This window comes from Nomascus leucogenys, chromosome 20 (assembly GCF_006542625.1).
Source record: "Nomascus leucogenys isolate Asia chromosome 20, Asia_NLE_v1, whole genome shotgun sequence".
In the NCBI taxonomy this organism is placed as follows: domain Eukaryota; kingdom Metazoa; phylum Chordata; class Mammalia; order Primates; family Hylobatidae; genus Nomascus; species Nomascus leucogenys.
In genome coordinates, this window is record NC_044400.1 from 81138648 (window position 1) to 81159800 (window position 21153).

The 21153-nt window shown below is 45.7% G+C and overlaps 1 protein-coding gene across 3 annotated transcripts in view; it reads right to left on the reverse strand.

Annotated features, from left to right (window-relative positions):
- Positions 1 to 21153, reverse strand: part of FAM193A (family with sequence similarity 193 member A) — a 183690-nt gene that overhangs the window by 97099 nt on the left and 65438 nt on the right. For all 3 annotated transcript variants that reach the window (XM_030800812.1, XM_030800813.1, XM_030800814.1), the window contains exon 3: positions 824 to 957. In XM_030800812.1, coding sequence (XP_030656672.1) covers positions 824 to 957 — 134 coding nt within the window. The remainder of the gene's footprint in view (positions 1 to 823; positions 958 to 21153) is intronic.

Consider the following 21153-nt stretch of genomic DNA (forward strand, 5'->3'; position numbering starts at 1 on the left):
TCTTAGCCACTGCACAGATGACAGGAGCATCTGTGGCTACTGTCCACAATTAGGGTACCCACATCCCCACTGCTGACCTGGCCTTAACCTCCAAGGTACCTAATGGGCAGCTTTGCCCCCACTCTTTGGCTTCCACTTGGCTACATGCATTTCTTCCTGAGCCAGAGCACAGAGCGTTTTTAAATGTGCTCCTGGGCTGGGCTTGGTGGCTCATGCCTGTAATCCCAGCACTTTGGGAGGTGAAGATGGGCTAATCGTTTGAGTCCAGGAGTTTGAGACCAGCCTGGGCAACATGGCGAAGCCCCATCTCTACAAAACATACAAAAATTAGCTCGACATGGTGGTGCGCGCCTGTAGTCCCAGATACCGGGACTGAGGTGGGAGGATCACTTGAGCCTGGAAGGCGGAGGCTGTGGTGAGCCGAGATCATGCCACTGCCCTCCAGCCTGGGGGACAGAGCCAGACCCTGTCTCAAAAAAAAAAAAAAAAAAAAAAAGATGAGCTCTGGGGCTCTCCCCTCAGCCACTGAGCGGTAGCCAGTCAGGCCCTCCCCCATCGCTCCCCTCATTCACTGAGGCTGCTCTTAGATTCTGATTATTTAAGGACTCCTCCTCCTCTTGTTCTAAGGATGCTTCCTAGTGCCAGTTCCTCAAGAGCAGGAGTTCTTGTCTTACTCATATGGTTCTTTCTCTCAATAGCGAAGCAACTGCCTTACTCTTGTTGCTGTCTGTCACATTAGCCCAGTTTCTCGGTCCAGCTCCAATATGCAGGTCTGCATGTCATTGTGGACAGGTGTGAACAACGTGGCACACACGTCACATACCTGCGCTCACTGCAGGCCTCGCACGAGCATGCGGTGTCTGAAGGCAGCGTCTGTGCGCCCAGAGCGAGCCTCCCACCACTGCTGGCCTCCGGCTGGGAGCCACCAAGCGAGGAGTGAAGAAGAAAATCTTGGCTCTGTTTTAAAAAGAGAACAGAATAGACCAGTTATGTTAAAATGTTCAAGGCATCAATTTTTTATTAACTGTTCAGAAAAATGCCTTTAAAAAAACTGTAAAATCTAGACATTGAAAAGACACTATCTTGGCTGGATACAGTGGCTCACACTTGTAATCTCGGCACTTTGGGAGTCTGAGGTGGCTGGATCGCTGGGCAACATGGTGAAACGCCAATGCTACAAGAAATACAAAAAATAGGCCGGGCGTGTTGGTGCCCGCCTGTAGTCCCAGCTACCCAGGAGGCTGAGGTGACAGGATCACTTGAGCCTGGGAAGTTGAGGCTATAGTCAGCCGTGATCATGCCCCACTGCACTCCTGACTGGGTGACAGAGACATTGTCACACAGACACACACATACACACAAAAAGGAAACAATTCGGCTGGGCATGGTGGTTCACGCCTGTAATCCCACCACTTTGGGAAGCCGAAATGGGAGGACCACTTGAGCCCAGACGTTTGAGACCAGCCTGGGTAACACAGCAAGACCTTATCTCTATTTAAAATTTTTTAAAAAGTATAAAAATTAATTTATATTAAAAGGCACAGTTTTACTCCCAGTGTCCTAATCAGCACACACAATGGCCACCTCAGTGGGGCACCTATGGTTGCCTGAGACGGCACATGGTCGAAACCTAATGGCCTCTCTGAGCCTAGCATCAAGCAGCTGGGGCAGAGGCCTCTCCGTCCTGGGGAATCCCATAGCCTGCACTGCCTGCTCTGAGGAACAAGGAGGCTTAAGAAAGAGAACACTTGGCCAGGCGCGATGGCTCACGCCTATAATCCCAGCACTTTGGGAGGCCGAGGTAGGCGGATCACCTGAGGTCAGGAGTTCAAGACCAGCCTGACCCACATGGTGAAACCCGTCTCTTCTAAATATACAAAAATTAGCCAGGCATGGTGGTGCATGCCTGTAATCTCAACTACTTAGGAGGCCTAGGCAGGAGAATCGCTTGAACCTGGGAGGCGGAGGTTACAGTGAGCCGAGATCGCACCACCGCACTCCAGCCTGAGAAACAGACCGAGACCTTGTCTCAAAAAAAAAAAGAGAGAGAACACTGGGCAAAGACCTTCCTATGTCCCACGCCAAAAGGATTTCACCAACAACAACTAGAGAACACAACATAACCTTAGGCTCCTCCTCCTGCTCAGTTACCCACCCATCGGCACCGGGGCTCCTTCTAGAAGAGGCCCTGAGAAGGACTCTGCTCCTTGGGAACAGGGGCTCAGGTCTCAAAGCTGAGGGTGCCCACAGGGTGATGCAGGGTGCTACAGAGCATTCCCCAGGCTCATGACAGGGGCTGCCAGCTCCATAATCATTGCGGCCCCTGACCCCCACAGCATGGGGAAGAGAATCACAGTCACAAGAGAGACTTCCAGAAAGGAATTCACCTAAGTCATGAGTATTGCACTATTCCCACTCTGGTCTCCACAAGGAAAAGTGTGCTCTCCTCACCAACCCCTCCCCCAGTCAAGCATGAAGCCACTGAGACAAGCCCCCAGAGAGACAGGTGGTGGCCTGTGGCAAGGAGCCTGGGGCTCACCCTGGGCTGGACTTGGCGAGGTCTGTTCAAATGCTTGCATCACCCCAGCCTGCTGCTGAGCCAAGTACAAGGAAAATCCCAGGGGCCTGTGGCGGATGCTGTGGAGTTGGGGCACACAGACACTGGTGCAGGCCTTGCAGATAAGACCCTGCAGCAGAAAAGCCTGAGCATTGCTAAGTGGGCAGAGGATTAAGACAGCAGGGGACCGGCCGGGCACGGTGGCTCACGCCTGTAATCCCAGCACTTTGGGAGGCCAAGGCAGGCAGATCACGAGGTCAAGAGATCGAGACCATTCTGGCCAACATGGTGAAACCCCGTCTCTACTAAAAAAGTACAAAAATTAGCTGGGCGTGGCGGCGCTCGCCTGTAGTCCCAGCTACTCGGGAGGCTGAGGCAGGAGAATTGCTTGAACCCAGAAGGCAGAGCTTGCAGTGAGCCAAGATCGTGCCACTGCACTCCAGCCTGGTGACAAAGCAAGACTCCGTCTCAAAAAAAAAAAAAAAAGCAGGGGACCTAGCTCAGCTGCTGCCAGCACACAGGAGGGTAAGAGCTTGTGTCATCCTGAAAGGATCCCAGCCCAAATAGGTCCTACTGGGGAAGCAAACCCCAGAATTACACCATGAGGGAAGGGGGGCAGAATGCGGGACAGCAGTGGTAGGGGATGGGGGGCAGGCTGGTTGTGTCACACAGAGTTTCCACTAGACAGTCCAGCACGAAGTCCCTACCAAGGTTTCAGAAGTGCCCAAAGGTCTGAATGTTTTGCTCTGTTCTGAATGTTTGTGCCCCCGCCCACCCCCGTTCATAAGTTGAAATTTTAACCCCTAAGGTAATGTATCAGGAAGTGGGGCCTTTAGGAGGTGATTAGGTCATGAGGATGGAGTCTTCGTGAATGGGATTAGTGTCCTTTTATAAAGGAGGCCCCAGAGAGCTGCCACGTCCTTCCACCGCACGAGGACAGCGAGAGAGCACCAGCTATGAACCAAAGCTCGGCCCTCCCCAGGCACCAATCTGCCAGCACCTTCATATTAGACCTTCCAGCCCTCCAGACTAAAAGATATAAATGTCCACTGTTTACAAGCAGCCTAGCTCATGGTATTTTGTTGCAGCAGCCTGAGCACACTAAAGCAGCACCCACCCCAAGAAAGAGCCGGCAACCACTGGGCCACCCATTAGGACCACAGGCCTAGTGCTAGTGGGCCAAAAAGAACCCTAGACAACCCAGCAGAGAACAAAGACCCCCAAGTCTCCACTCCAGTGCTCCTTCTCCATCCTGGAGGAACAGGACAGGCATAAGGAAGCAGGACATACACCACCGTCCTCCGCCCTTGGGGACTCCTGCCATCACTTAACTTGAGGGGAAGAGGCTTTGAATTAATTAGATGCTGACATTTAGGTTTTCTTTTTTTTTTTTTTTTTGGAGACAGGATCTCGCTCTATCACCCAGGCTGGAGTGCAGTGGTGCAATCTCGGCTCACTGCAACCTCCACCTCCCAGGCTCAAGCAATCGTCTCACCTCAGCCTCCTGAGTAGCTGGGACCACAGGCATGCGCCACCACACCTGGCTAATTTTTTGTATTTTTGGTAGACACAGGGCTTCGCCATGTTGCTCAGGCTGGTCTCAAACTCCTGACCTCAAGTGATCCGCCCACCTTCGTTTCCCAAGGTGCTGGGATTACAGGCGTGAGCCACCACACTCAGCCACATTTAGGTTTTTATGTAGACTGGACCTGAGTACCTGAAAATGAGGCTATTCCAATACCAAAAGTGGCTGGAAGGCCATGGAGCTCTGACTGATGAGGCATGGCAGGGAAAGGAGAAGGCAGTGGTAGAAGAGGCTGTTCCCTAAGCGAGTCCGTTCCCTTCAACAAGCTTGTTCCATCCCATGCCCATCTAACAGCAAAGGTGTCCACTCCACCTCAATCCTAAACACCTCCACAATCCACCCACTCTTCCTCCGCTGCTTCCAACCCAGTCTAAGCCATCGTCACCTACCTCCTGCCTGCACAGCTGCACTGGCTCTCTCTAGTAGCACACCTATTTCCATATGTACCTGCTAATCACCCATTCTCCAGGCAGCAGCAGAGTGAGATCACAGAGCTCCCTACAAAAAACCTCTGTTCTCCTCCACGTCGCTTAGGAGCAAACGCCGTATTTCTTACCACAGCTTTCAAGGTTGCTCAGGTCAAAGTTCTGCTTTTAAGTCACTGCCCTTGCTCCCTTTGCCTAGTACCCTTAGCCAGTGAGCCTCTGATTGGCTTCTGGTAGACTGTAGAATACTGTCCCATCAGGCCTCAGCAAAAAGATCACCTACTCAGGGAGGCTGGTTGAGTCAATTAATTTTTTTGCCTCTCAGCTCCAAATCCACCCTTCTTCGCCACACTTACAATGAAGGAGCTGCATCCTGTAAACATTTCTCCTCTGCCAGCAGGTAGGTACAATGTGTGGTCGTGTGGGTGGAGGGTGCTACACGGACACTGAAGAAGAAGGGGTCTCCCTCTAGGTTCCTGTGCTTTTCTCATCTTGCTCTTACCCTGAGGCAGCTCCTCATCAGTGGTGTGTGGGGGACTGAGAGGCAAGCACTCTCCAGCACTCGGTCCCAGCCTGCAGGACCTCAGGGAGCCTCTCTGCTACCCAGTGGGGCATAACGACACCCCCTCCATGTCAGGGCCTCTTCCAAGTTTGTTCCTTGAGTCCCCTCCCTAAGCTCCCGTTAGTGGCTGCTCCCTAAATCTGCCCTGGCCATATTCTTTAGCGTTCACTTCACAGATCTGGGTGGCTGACCTGTCGCTACTTATTAATTATTCCTTTTCTTTTTTTTTGAGATGGAGTTGCACTCTTCTTACCCAGGCTGGAGTGCAATGCTGTGATCTCGGCTCACTGCAACCTCCGCCTCCTGGGTTCAAACGATTCTGTCTCAGCCCCCTGAGTAGCTGGGATTACGGGAGCCCACCACCACTCCTGGCTAATTTTTGTATTTTTAGTAGAGACGGGGTTACACCACGTTGACAAGGCTGGTCTCCCAACTCCTGACCTCAGGTGATCCCGCCTGCCTCAGCCTCCCAAAGTGCTGGATTACAGGCATGAGCCACCATGCCCTGCCACTTGCTAATTACTCTTTATGTCAAATATGTGCTTGTTCTGATTATGAGTGCGGTGCCCATCTCCTGAGCTCTGGCTTACCCATCAACCTAAACATCCCAGTTAATCTCCTCTATTAAATTGCTATCTGAAATCCTGGTGTTCTACTTGCATTCTTGTTTTTTTAACTGTCTTCAACACTGGAGTATCAGTTCATGAGAGCCAGAACCTATCTACTTGCTCACTATGGTACATCAGCGCCTATGATCATGGCTGGAATGCAGTACACTCAGAAGAGCAATCAAGAACTTGAAAGCAACATTTCCTGGAGACAAAAGATGAAGGTAAGTCTTAAAATAGGGTACATGATGACTATATATTAAATCCTTAAACGTGTCCCATTATAGCACTCATAATATACAGATTTAACCTCAGACATGTTTCACCCAAGTCTAACACCATTTAAAAGAAAAATAACAAAATCCAGCAATTAACAATGCAAAATTCACAATGTCCAACATCCAGTAACAAAACCAAAAGCAGGACAATGACTCTTAAGGAGGAAAAGCCAATCAATAGAAACAGATCCCCCAGGCCAGGTGCAGTGGCTCACGCTTGTAATCCCAGCACTTTCAGAGGATGAGGTGAGTGGATCACTTGAGGTCAGGTGTTCGAGACCAGCCTGACCAACATAACAAAATCCTGTCTCTACTAAAAATACAAAATGTAGCCAGGCATGGAGGCACAAGCCTGCAATCCAAGCCACTCGAGAGGTTGAGGCAGGAGAATTGCTTGAACCGAGGAAGGGGAGGTTGCAGTGAGAATAGATCATGCCACTGCACTCCAGCTTGGGTGACAGAGAGAGACACTGTCTCAAAAAAATAAAGGAATGGAAAGGAAAGGAAAGGGAAAGGGAAAGGGAAGGGGAAAGGGAAGGGAAAAGGGAAGGGAAAAGGGAAGGCTAAAGGGAAGGGAAAAGGGAAGGGAAAAGGGAAGGCAGAAGGGAAGGCGGAAGGGAAGGGGGAAGGGAAGGGGGAAGGGAAGGGGGAAGGGAAGGGAAGGAAAGGGAAGGGAAGGGAAGGGAAGGAATTCCCCAGGCCAGGAACGGTGGCTCACGCCTATTATCCCAGCACTTTAGGAGGCAGAGGCGGGCAGATCACCTGAGGTAAGGAGTTCGAGAGCAACCTGGCCAACATGATGAAACCCCATCTCTACTAAAAATACAAAAATTAGTATTTTTAACTCTACTAAAACTACAAAAATACAAAAATTAGCATGGTGGCACATGCCTGTAATCCCAGCTACTCAGGAGGCTGAGGCAGGAGAATAATTTGAACCCAGGAGGCAGAGGTTGCAGTGAGCCGAGATTACACCACTGCAGTCCAGCCTAGGTGACACAGCGAGGACTCCATCTCAAAAAAATAAAGAAGAAAAAAAGAAACAGATTCCCTCCAAAACAGAGATGATACAACTAACAGTCAAGAATCTGAAATTGGCAATTATAAAGAAACTCCATATATTCAAGAAACAGAGGAAAAATAAACACAATGGGAAGAGAAACTGAAGATGTCAATAAATAAACCAAATGAAACTTCTAGAGCTGAGAAATAAGACATAAAAGAAAAAAATACACTAAATAGACTTGGCAGATTAAGCAGATCAGAATACCAATAAACCTGAATACAGGCAATAAAAATAATCCAGGACAGGCACGGTGGCTCACGCCTATAATCCCAGCATTTTGGGAGGCCAAGGCAGGTGGATCACCTGAGGTCAGGAGTTCGTGATCAGTCTGACCAACATGGTGAAACCCCACCTCTACAAAAAAATACAAAAATTGGCCAGGCGCAGTGGCTCACATCTGTAATTGCAGCACTCTGGGAGGCCGACGGTGGGCGGATCACCTGAGGTCAGGAGTTCGAGACCTGCCTGACCAATACGGAGCAACCTTGTCCCTACTAAAAATACAAAAATAGCTGGGTGTGGTGGCGCACGCCTGTAATCCCAGCTACAGGAGAAACACTTGAACCCAGGAGGAGGAGGTTGCAGTGAGCCGAGATCACGCCATTGCACTTCAGCTTGGGCAACGAGAGCAAAAGTTCATCTAAAAAAAAATAGCCAGGCATGGTGGCGGGCACGTGTAATCCCTGCTAATCGGGAGGCTGAGGCAGGAGAATCACTTGAACCCAGGAGGCAGAGGTTGTAGTGAGCCGAGATCGCACCATTGCACTCCAGCCCGGGCGACAGGGCAAGACTCTGTCTCTAAATAAATAAATAAATAAAATAATCCAAAATGAAGCACAGAGAAGACTGAAAAAATGGACAAAGCATTTGTAGGACAAACTCAAGATGTCTAACACCTCAGAAAAAAAGGGGACTATGAGAAGAAATACTTGAAATGTTTCTAAATTTGATGAAACTATAAATTCACACTATGTAAGCCCACACTCACTGCAAGCTCAATTAACCCAAAGCACACTAAACACAAAGCAAAGCACACTGAGGCCCATCACAGTCAAACTGCTGAAAACCAGTGACAAAGTGCAAATCTCAGAAGCAGACAGAGGAAAACGAGTCACCTTACACATGCAGGAGCAATGACAAGGATGACAACATGTTTCTCATCACAAACTGGGGAGGCCACGAAAGAAATGACCAACAACTTCAAATTCCAAACAGAAGTATCTTTTTAAAACAAAGGCAAAATAAAAGCTTTCAAACAGAAGCTTCCTTGGCCTACAGGAAATGTTAAAGGCAGTTCTTGAGACAGAGGGAAAATAATACCAAATGAAAATGTGGATCTACACAAAGGAATGGAGAGCACCACACATGATAAAGATGTGGGTCGAGAACTTTATAATTTATAAGGTCTTTTTAAAAGATAATTAGCTATTTAAAGCAAGGAAAAAAAAACATGACAATGTATGCTGAGGTGTATAATACATGTAAGAAAAATACACGACTACATTAGCACCAGAAATGGTGGTGCTCCAAGTATGCTACTGTAAGGTACTTACACTACATGTGAAGTGGTATACTATTCTTTGAGAGTAGATGCTGAAAAGTGGAAGCTATAGCTAAAAAATTATAAAACAAAGAAAAAGAAATACAGGTAGCAAGGTCAACAGGAGACAAAATGAAAGAGTTTAAAATATTCATAGGCCAGACGCAGTGGCTCACGCCTGTAATTCCAGCACTTTGGGGGGGCGAGGCAGGTGGATCACGAGGTCAGGAGATCAAGATCAGCCTGGCCAAGATGGTGAAACCCCGCCTCTACTAAATATACAAAAATTAGCCGGGTGCGGTGGTGGGCACCTGTAATCCCAGCTACTCGGGAGGCTGAGGCAGGAGAACTGCTTGAACCCGGGAGGCAGAGGTTGCAGTGAGCTGAGATGGCACAACTGCACTCCCAACTACTCGGGAGGCTGAGGCAGGAGAATTGCTTGAACCTGGGAGGCAGAGGTTGCAGTGAGCTGAGATGGCACCACTGCACTCCAGCCTGGGAGCAGAGTGAGACTCCGTCTCAAAAAAATAAAATATAAAATAAAATAAAAACATACTTCTGACCAATACATGGGTCAAAAAATACCCTTTTTTTTTTTTTTTAATTTTTTTTTGGAGATGGAGTCTCGCTCTGTCGCCCAGGCTCAAGTGCAGTGGCACGATCTCAGCTCACTGCAACCTCCGCCTCCTGAGTTCAAGCAATTCTCCAGCCTCAGTCTCCTGAGTAGCTGGGATTACAGGCGCATGCCACCACACCCAGCTAATGTTTGTATTTTAGTAGAGACGGGGTTTCTTCGTGTTGCTCAAGCTGGTCTCGAACTCCTGAGCTTGGGTAATCCGCCCGCCTCAGCCTCCCAAAGTGCTGGGGTTATAGGCAAGAGCCACCAGGCCCAGCCACTTAAAATATTCAATTCATTGGGCGGGTGTGGTAGCTCACACCTGTAACCCCAGCACTTTGGGAGGCCAAGGTGGGCAGATCGTGAGGTCAGGAGATCGAGACCATCCTGGCTAATAACATGGTGAAACCCTGTCTCTACTAAAGATACAAAAACAAAATTAGCTGGGTGTGGTGGCGGGTGTCTGTAGTCCCAGCTACTCGGGAGGCTGAGGCAGGATAATTGCTTGAACCCAGGAGGCAGAGGTTGTGGCGAGCCGACATCGCACCATTGCACTCCAGCCTGGGCAACAAGAGCAAAACTCTGTCTCAAAAAAAAAAAAAAAAGAAAAAGAAAATCCTAAGGAATCTACCAAAAGGCCTATAGAACTAATAAATGAGTTTTTACAGTACACATGGCCAATATCCAAAAAAAAAGGCTTAATTTCTATGTACTAGCAATAAATAAATATTGGAACTTTTTAGAGTACATTTAAAATAGCAAGAAAATATAAAATACTTTGGGAAAATGTATTTTTTTTTTTGTAAAACCAGGATCTCACTATGTTGCCCAAACTAGTCTTAAACTCCTGGCCTCAAGCAATCCACCTGCGTAGGACTCCCAAAGTGCTGGATTACAGATATGAGCCACCGTGCCTGTCCGGAAAGTTTTTAATATACTGACTACAAAACAATGCTGAAAATAAACTTAAATGATCTAAATAAATGGAGAGTTATACCATGTTCATAGACTTGAAGACTCAATATTGTTAAGGTTTCAATTCTCCCCCAAATTGATCTATAGAGTCAACACAATACCAATTAAAATCCCAACAGGCTTTTCTGTAGAAACTGACAAGCTGGCTCTAAAGTTTACATAGCAATGCAAAGGATCTAATATATCCAAACCACTTTTGAAAAAGAAGAAATTTGGTAGACATCTACGTAGTTTCATGACTTACTATAAACAGCTTCAAGAATCAGGATAGTATGGTACTGGCAAAGGAATAGGTATATATGTAAAGTGGAACACAGCATCCAATAATAGATTCATACATACAGAACCAACTGATTTTTGACAAAGGTCCCAAGGTAATTCAATGAGATAAAATTGTCTTTTCAATAAATAGTTCTGAACAACTGGATATCAATATGCAAAAAAAGATGACTCTTAACCCTTACAAAAGATAAAAGCTTCATTCAAGGTGGCTCATAGACCTAAATGTATATGCTAAAACTATTAAGACAGAAAAAAACAGCAAAAAAAAATTTTTTTGTTTGTTTTTTTTTTGAGATGGAGTCTCGCTCTGACACCCAGGCTGGAGTATAGTGGTGCAATCTCGGCTCACTGCAACCTCCATCTCCTGGGTTCAAGTGATTCTCCTGCCTCAGCCTCCCGAGTAGCTAGGATTACAGGTGCGTGCCACCATCTCAGCTAATTTTTGTATTTTTAGTAGAGACGATGTTACTCCATGTTGGTCAGGCTAGTCTCGAATTCCTGACCTCGTGATCCACCCACCTCAGCCTCCCAAAGTGCTAGGATTGCAGGTGTGAGCCACCGCCCAGCCAGGGCAAAAAATCTTTATAACCTTGAGTAGCAAAGATTTCTGACATGGAACACAAAAGCACAAAATCATTTAGAAACACAAATTGGGGCTGGGCACAGTGGCTCACGCCTGTAATCCCAGCACTTTGGGAGGCTGAGGCGGGCGGATCACGAAGTCAGGAGATCAAGACCATCCTGGCTAACACGGTGAAACCCCGTCTCTACTAAAAATACAAAAAATTAGCCGGGCGCAGTGGCGGGCGCCTGTAGTCCCAGCTACTTGGGAGGCTGAGGCAGAAGAATGGCGTGAACCCGGGAGGCGGAGCTTGCAGTGAGCTGAGATAGTGCCACTGCACTCCCGCCTTGGCGAAAGAGAGAGACTCCGTCCCAAAAAAGAAAAAAAAGCACAAATTGGATTTGATCAAAATATAAAACTTTTGCTCTTCAGAGGACAGTGCTGTATAATGAAAATGCCAGTCATACACTGAGAGAAAATGTTTGTGAAGCCTGTCTAATAAAGGGCTTGTATTGAGATTATATAAAAATATCTCACAACTCATTAAGACAACTCAATAAAAATGAGCAGAAGATTTGAACAGCCACTTTACCAAAGAGATACAAATGGAAAATAGGTACATGAAAAGATGCTCAACAAGTCTTAAGAAAATGCATATTAAGCCGGGTGTGATGGCTCACGCCTGTAATCCCAGCACTTTGGGAGGCTGAGGCGGGTGGATCACCTAAGGTTGGGAGTTCAAGACCAGACTGACCAACATGGTGAAACCCCGTTTCCACTAAAAATACAAAAAAAAAATTAGCTGTGCATGGTGGCTGGCGCCTGTAGTCCTAGCTACATGGGAGGCTGAGGCAGGAGAATTGCTTGAACCTGGGAGGTGGAGGTTGCAGTGAGCCGAGATTGAGCCACTGCACTCCAGCCTGGGCGACAGAGTGAGACTCTGTCTCAATAAATAAATAAATAAATAAATAGAAAATGCAGATTAAAACCATAATGAAGGATAACATTACAAACCACTAGAATGGCTATAAGTAAAGACTGACAATATCCAGCACTTGGCAAAGATAAAGATCAACTGGAACTCTCATACGTGGCTGCAGAACAGTATGAGCACTTACCCTATAGGACTCAGCAATTCCACTTCCAGGTGTTTATCAAAGAGAAGTAAATTGCATCCACTTGAAAGACTGATACTCGGCTGGGCACGGTGGCTCATGCCTGTAATCCCAGCACTTTCAGAGGCCGAGGCGAGCAGATCACCTGAGGTTGGAAGTTTGAGACCAGCCTGACCAACATGGAGAAACCCCATCTCTACTAAAAATACAAAACTAGCTGGGCGTGGTGGTGCATGCCTGTAATCTCAGCTACTTGGGAGGCTGAGGGAGGAGAATCGCTTGAACCTGGGAGGCGGAGGCTGCCAGGATCGCGCCATTGCACTCCAGCCTGGTGACAAGAGCAAAACTCCATCTCAAAAAAAAAAAAAAAAAAAGACTGATACTCAAATGTTCCTAGTAGCTCTACTCATAACAGCCCAAACTGGAAAATACACACGTCTCTCTATTGGTGAATGGATAAACAAACTGTGGTTTATCCATACAATGGATGATTACCCAGAAATAAAAGGAATTAATTATTGCTACATGCAGCAACAGAGATGACTCTCAAAAGCATTATACTAAAGGAAAAAAGCCAAAGATCACCACTCAGCTTATCTTTCTGTAAGGCTAACTCAAGTCAATCTGGCAATTTCGAGTAGTTCCGACAAATTACATTAGCAACTACTTTCATGAAGTTCACTGCAAAGAAATCTGTGTGTTTCTCTAATATGACCTAAAACCCAACAGGGCAAGCATTCAAGGTAAGGACCAATACTAGCAAACTCTTAAATGGCTGGTTTAAGCTGGGACTACATGCCTTGAATGATCTATGGGCGTAGTAACCACTGGGCAACAATTCAAGATAATGACAAAACTAGCGAGTTTTTTTTGTTTTTTTTTTTTTTTTTTTTGAGACAGAGTCTTGCTCTGTCGCCAGGCTGGAGTGCAGTGGTGTGATCTCGGCTCACTGCAACCTCCGACTCTCTGGTTCAAGCGATTCTCCTGCCTCAGCCTCCTGAGTAGCTGGGATTACAGGCACCCGCCACCAAGCCCAACTAATTTTTGTATTTTTAGTAGAGATGTGGTTTCACCATGTTGGCCAGGATGGTCTCAATCTCCTGACCTCAGCCTCCCAAAGTGCTGGAATCACAGGCGTGAGCCACTGCACCCAGCCAGCAAACTCTTTTTTTTTTTTTTTTGCGACAGCGTCTCGCTCTGTCGCCAGGCTGGAGTGCTGTAGCGCGATCTCAGCTCACTGAAACCTCAGCCTCCTGGGTTAGAGGGATTCTCCTGCCTCAGCCTCCTGTGTAGCTGGGATTACAGGCACCCGCCACCAAGCCCAACTAATTTTTGTATTTTTAGTAGAGATGGGGTTTCACCATGTTGGCCAGGATGGTCTCAATCTCCTGACCTCAGCCTCCCAAAGTGCTGGAATCACAGGTGTGAGCCACTGCACCCGGCCAGCAAACTTTTTTTTTTTTTTTTTTTTTTTTTTTTGAGACGGAGTCTCGCTCTGTCGCCAGGCTGGAGTGCTGTAGCGCAATCTCAGCTCACTGAAACCTCAGCCTCCTGGGTTAGAGGGATTCTCCTGCCTCAGCCTCCTGAGTAGCTGGGACTACAGGCGCATGCCACCACACCCAGCTAATTTTTTATATTTTTAGTAGAGATGGGGTTTCACCGTGTTAGCCAGGATGGTCTCAATCTCCTGACCTCATGAGCCGTCCACCTCAGCCTCCCAAAGTACTGGGATTACAGGCGTAAGCCACCATGCCTGGCCTAGGCCAGCAAACTCTTAAATGGCTTAAGTTGGGACTACATGCCTTGATTAATCTAAGGGCATAATAACTATTGGAGAACCTGGTTCCTTAGTATAAAATGCAACTTAACATTTTAATAATATGATATATGAGAATAAAGGCAACTGCTAATGCCCATAATCAAAATGGAGTCTAAAACAGTCAGCCCTGAAAACAGAAAAATAGACAGAAACTTGAGACTACCTGCCGAGTAGTCTTCTTTATGACAGGATACTTGAGTTCAGGGCTCTTTAAAGAAAAAATAATTACCCCAAAGTGCCATCCCCTCACCGTATCTCCCACCAGACTAAAACTATTTTTGTTACTTAAACATATGCAAATGTTAAAATGCAACATAACATGTCTTTTAGCCTTTATATAATGTAAAAACTCAAGGTGGTTTAAAGTGAAATATTTTTAAAATGGTGAAATTCAGCCAAGCATGGTGGCTCAGGCCTGTAATCCCAGCACTTTGGGAGGCTGAGGCGGGTGGATCACAAGGTCAGGAGATTGAGACCATCCTGGCTAACACGATGAAACCCCACCTCTACGAAAAATACAAAAAAATTAGCCAGGCGTGGTGGTGGATGCCTGTAGTCCCAGCTACTTGCGAGGCTGAGGCAGGAGAACAGCGTGAACCCAGGAGGCAGAGCTTGCAGTGAGCCGAGATGGCACCAATGAACTCCAGCCTGGGCGACAGAGTGAGACTCCGTCTCAAAAAAAAAAAAAAAAAAAGTGAAATTCAAATTAACAACATTATTTTAAAGAGACAGATCAATGATTAGCTGAAATCAAATTGCTAAGTTCAACACAGGCTTGGTCCTGACTATTATGGAGCAAGATTTGTTTAGTCAGGCCTGTCCCCTTGCAGGTCTATGCAAAAATGTCTCAACCATCCCACCTCTCTTCCTTGTCTGAATTTCTCCTCCAGTGGGCTACTTTTGGGCCCGAGATATAATGTTATCAAGCCAACCAACACTCTCCTCAAAGCCTATGGCAAACAGTGTACCGAGGCACACCAGGAAATAGGACTCTGGTGGCAAAGCCCATAGGCATACTGCTGACCCACCCATGATCTAAATATGCTTCCCACTACCCCTGGCTCATTAACATATTTGGCTGGGTGCAGTGGCTCACTCCTATAATCCCAGAACTTTGGCAGGCCGTGGCAGGCAGATCATCTGAGGTCCAGCCAGGGCGACAGAGGGAGACTGATTGAGCCCAGGAGTTTGAGACCAGCCTGAGCAACATGGCAAAACACTGTCTATACTAAAAATAAAAAAATTAGCCAGGCATGGCGGTGCACACCTGTAGTCCCAGCTACTCAGGAGACTGAGGCAGAAGGATTACTTGAACATAGGAGGTGAAGGCTGCAGAGAATCGGGATTGCATCACTGCACTCCATACTGGGCGAGAGCGACTGTCTCGAAAACAGAGAAGAAAAATGAAGTCCTCTTGATATTTAAAAATTTTTTATTTTTATTTTTAGATTAAGATCAATCTACAAGGAGATACGGTAGATTGTAGAAGTACTAATCTGGGAGTGAATCAAGCTGGCTACACCTTACACTCTGCAATTTATGCTGCATGCCCGGATGTGAAGTGCGTTGTGCACATTCAGACCCCAGCAGGGGCTGTGGTGAGTAGCTGCCCTGGTAGCATCTCAAGGTTAAAAAAAAAGAATCTGTGTTCATAAAGCGACACCATCACATAGTGAAAAACAGACAAAAAAGAAACAGGCAATATCTGCAACACATACAACCAATAAAGAGCTGCTACTGAGTGTATATAAAGAAATCCCACAAGTCAATAAGAAAAAGACAACCCAACAGAGCTGTGGTTCTCAGAGTGTGGTCCGAGGACTCCATTCAGATGGTCCAGCATAGCCTAGAGCCGCAGTGAGGTTAAGGCCATGCTATAAGCCTAGTCGCCAACGTGAACACATCATTGATAATTAACTAGGTTCTCTGACAAATTTCAGTGTTAAAGCTACAGTGAAGAATTAGAAGGGAAAGCATTATTTTCCAAATACTAAAAAAAATCTGGTTGACACCTATGTTAAATATGTATCATCAGACAGATATAAAAAAGTTGAGAAAGTTTCAAGAAGTCTGTGGTTAACTACTAATGGCTAGTAAAATAGGATTTTCACCCTAACACCCTTCAGCAGGCCCACAAGTCAAAACTATTTTCAGATTTGTACCAAAATGTCCTCTGCCTTTTTCACTGTGCTGACATTCACACTGACAGGGCAAAAACAATGGTGGGGAAAGAGTGAAGAACCAATGCAAGGACGAAGACAGCAGGAGCAAAGCAAGCTAGTGGCCGCTGCATTCTTCACGGCCACACACTTCAGAGCTGTGAGGTGGGAAAAAAGCCAGTTCCACTTAAGAATGTCCTTGATGCAGTAAAAATAATTATTTTGCATAAATCTCAACCCCTGAGCACAAGTCTTCTGAATATTCTGTGTGACGAAGTGGGAAGTACACACAGAGCATTTCTCCCGCACGCCCCAGGAAGAGTCCGCCTCAAGGAATCTCACCGTGCATTGTGAGTTGAATGGCCCTTCACCTGTGAAACATCAATTTTACTTCAAAAAGTGACTGATGGGCCAAACTATGGTTATTTGGACTTGGATATTTGTCAGATATTTTCCAAAATGAACAAAATGAGTCCGTCACTTCAAGGCAATTTGGCACTATTTGTGACCAATAATAAAATCTGAGCTTTTCTCATAATCATAATTTTTCTGAGCAAAAATTAGAACTCTGGAAAACTTTCACCTGCCACTGTGGGCTTGAAACCTCAAAATTTAAAGAACTTTCTGATGAGATCAGTGGTGGTATTAACAAATATGATTTTTTTGTAACAAATATGATTTTTTTTAAATAATGATGAAAAGTATTAATATCAGGAAAATCTGTCTACCTTAGTAAACCAATACTTTACAAATAACCAACATGTGATGTTACAAGCCATGCATGGGCAAGATATCCAGTCAGAGGACAAGACAGACCAATGGACTTTCACATAACAAACAGTGCAGGGAAAAGCCACTGATTGGTTTTAGCTTCTACACTACACCTAACCCTTGAGAATCTAACTTGTCATGGTTTGGTACAGCATCAAAGAAAAATATCCACAATTCTCTAAAAAAGCCAATAAAATATTTCTTCAACTACTTCAATCAGAACAACCTATCACAACAGGTTCCACACAGAGGCAGATATAAGAAACCAGCTTTTGTTCTACCATTCAGATATTAAAGAGGTTTGTTAGGCCAGATGCAGTGGCTCACGCCTGTAATCCCAACACTTTGGGAGACAGAGGTGGGTGGATCACGAGGTCAGTATTTCAAGACCAGCCTGACCCAGATGGTGAAACCCCCATCTCTACTAAAAATACAAAAATTAGCCAGGCGCAGTGGCAAACGCCTGTAATCCCAGCAACATGGGAGGTTGAGGCAGGAGAATCACTTGAACCCAGGCAGCAGAGGTTGCAGTGAGCTGAGATCATGCCACTGTACTCCAGCCTGGGTGACAAAAGTGAGACAATGTCTCAAAAAAAAAAAAAAAAAGAGGTTTGCAAAATATACAAAACACTGCCGCTCTACTTACTAAACCATTCTTTATTTATTTTTTTGGGGGGGGACAGAGTCTCGCTCTGTCACCTAGGCTGGAGTGCAGTGGTGCGATCTCAGCTCACTGCAACCTCCACCTCCTGAGTTCAAGTGATTCTCCTGCCTCAGCCTCCCGAGGAGCTGGGATTACAGGCATGTGCCACCATGACGGGCTAATTTTGTATTTTTAGTAGAGACGAGGTTTGCCATGTTGGCCAGGCTGGTCTCGAACTCCTGACCTCAGGTGATCCGCCCATCTCGGCCTCCCAAAGTGCTAGGATTACAGGCATGAGCCACTGTGCCCGGCCCTACTTACTAAACCATTCTTGTTTTTGGAAAATAGTTTTCATTTAAAAACATGCTATTGATCTTAACATGGAATCAGTCAAGTATATAAACCACCTATGGCTCAGCAATTCCTTCTATTTATAGACAACAGAATGTCATGTGTGCTCCACAATCAGTAAGATTTGGAAACAACTAAAATGCAACATGTTCATAAAGGAGGATGGCATCTAGCAATGAAAATAGAGAAACAAGATTTACGACTCTCAAACATAATGCTGCGCAAAATAAGTAAGACACAAAGTAACACATACAGTATGATTACATTTCTGTAAAATTCAAAACACCAGGAAAACTGTACTACAGTATTTGTGGGTAGATGCTTAGGTGACATAACTAACAAAGAAAAGTAAGAGTGAGGACTAGGAGCAGCTGGCGAGTGTGAACTTGGTGCAAGAGGGTAATGACTGGAAGGGGTTCAAGAAGGGATCTGGGTTAACGGCAATGCTTGATTTTTGACCTGCATGGTAGCAGAAATAACCCCACATATATTAACCATTACAGTAAGTGACAAGGATTGATTTCGCCATTAAGATGCAGACTCTCGCCTGGGCATGGTGGCTCACACCTGTAATGCCAGCACTTGGAGAGGCCAAGGCGGTAGGAGTGCTTGGGCACCGGAGTTCAAGATCAGCCTGGGCAACACAGTAGGGACCACCCATCTCTACAAAAAATGAAAAAAAAAAAAAAAAAAAAAAAAAAATCAGCCAAGACTGTTGGCGTGCAACTGTAGTCCCAGCTACTCCGGAGGCTAAGCCGGGAGAATCACTTGAGCCCAGGAGGTCGAGGCTGCAGTGAGCTTTTTCGCACCACTGCACTCTAGCCTGAGTGACAGAGTGAGACCTTGCCACCAAAAAAAAAAAGAAAAAGAAAAAAGAAAAAAAGCAGACTCTCAGTTAAAACCACATAAAGTCTACCTCTATATACACTGCATGAGAACACCTAAACAGACTAACACAAAGAAATCAAAATTAAAAGGATGTGCAGATGTGCAAAAAAAAGAATGGGAGGGAGCTACCACAGCTAAACAAACAGAAAACAACGCCCTTCAGGACAAAGGCATGACCACAGATGGGGTCCATGCAGTAACAGGAACGATACGCCAAGACTTAATAATAATTTTATCAGTCTTGAAACATGTAAAGCAAAAACAGAAATTTTTTAAGGAAGAAAGGAAAAAGACACATTCATAGTAGGAGATTTTAAATATCACTCAGAAATTGACAGATTAAGCACCAAAAAAGCAATAAAACCACGGAAACACAGAAGGATTTAACAACACAATTAATGAGGTCCTGAGCCTTCCACCTAAACCCAGAGAAAACATTATTTTCCAGCACAAATAGAATATTTAAAAAAAGTAACTATGTATTAGAACTAGCAAATACAGCTGATTAATAAGGAATCACTATCATATAGACCATGATTTTCAACTATAACAGCATTAAACTAAAAGTCAACATGATTAAAAGTAATTCAAGGGGCTGGGCGTGGTGGCTCACCCCTGTAATTTCAGCACGTTGGGAGGCTGAGGCGGGGGGATCACCTGAGGTCAGGAGTTTGAGACTAGCCTGGCCAACATGGTGAAACCCTATCTCTACTAAAAATACAAAAATAAGCTGGGCGTGGTAACACACGCCTGTAATCCCAGCTGCTCAGGAGGCTGAGGCATGAGAATCACTTGAACCCAGAAGGCAGAGATCGCAGTGAACCAAGATTGTGCCACTACACTCCAGCCTGGGTGACAGAGTGAGATTCCATCTCAAAATAATAATAATAATAATTCAAGAGATATGTGTTTGGATATTTACATATACTTCTAAATAATTCACAGGTGAAAACAGAAATAATAAAAACTAGAAAATAATGAAAACTGGCCAGGTGCAGTGACTCACACCTGTAATCCCAGCACTTTGGGAGGCCGAGGTGGGTGGATCACGAGGTCAGGAGATCGAGACCATCCTGGCTAACACAGTGAAACCTCGTCTCTACTAAAAATACAAAAATTAGCCCGGGTGCCTGTAGTCCCAGCTACTCGGGAGGCTGAGGCAGGAGAATGGCGTGAACCCAGGAGGCAGAGCTTGCAGTGAGTCGAGATCGTGCCACTGCACTCCAGCCTGGGTGACTGAGCAAGATTCTGTCTCAAAAAAAAAAAAAAAAAAAAAAAAAAATTAGCTGGGCGTGGTAGTGCATACCTGTAATCCCAGCTACTAGGGAGGCTGAGGAAGGAGAATGGCTTGAACCCAGGAGGCGGAGGTTGCGGTGAGCCGAGATCACGCCATTGCACTCCAGCCTGGGCAACAAGAGTGAAATTCCATCTTAAAAACAAAAAACAAAAAACATGGCCAGCCTCATGCCTCTAATCCCAGCACTTTGGGAGGCCAATGTGGGTGGATCACCTGAGGTCAGGAGTTCAAGACCAGCCTGGCCAACATGGTGAAACCCCGTCTGTACTAAAAATGCAAAAATTAGCTGGGCTGATGGCACGTGCCTGTAATCCCAGCTACTCAGAGGCCAAGGCAGGATTATCGTTTGAACCTATGAGGTGGAGGTTTCAGTGAGCCAAGATCACACAACTGCACTCCAGCCTGGGAGACAACAGTGAAACTCTGTCTCAAAAAAAAAAACAAAAAACAAAAAACAGAACATCTCTAGAGGAAGATTCAAGCATCTGCCAACAGTAGAGGCCTCTGGGAAGGCAAAGAGGATACAGAGAGAGAGCCAGAGGAAACTAACTTTGCACTGTTCTCTTTCGGGCCTCTAAAATTTTTTTTTTACAAATCACATTAACCATAGCATTAACCAATCAAATATTAATATATAGCACATGTATGTATATAAAATAGCAATAATTGCCTGGGTGCAGTGGCTCACGCCTGTCAACCCAGTACTTTGGGAGGCCGAGGCGGGAGGATCACTTGAGGTCGGAGTTCGAAACCAGCCTGGGCAACATGGCAAAACTCTGTCTCTACTAAAAATACAAAAATTAGCTGGGCACGGTGGTACATGCCTGTAGTCCCAGCTACTCAGGAGACTGAGGCAGGAGAGTCCCTTGAACCTGGGAAGTGGAGGTTACAGTGAGCCAAGATCACGCCACTGCATTCCAGCCTGTGCAACACAGCAAGACTCTATCTTAAAAATAATAATAATAAAAAGCAATAATTAATTAAATAAACAAAGTAGAAGTATTTTAAAAGTTAAAAGCTGCTTCTTTGAAAAGACAAAACTGACAGACTTTTT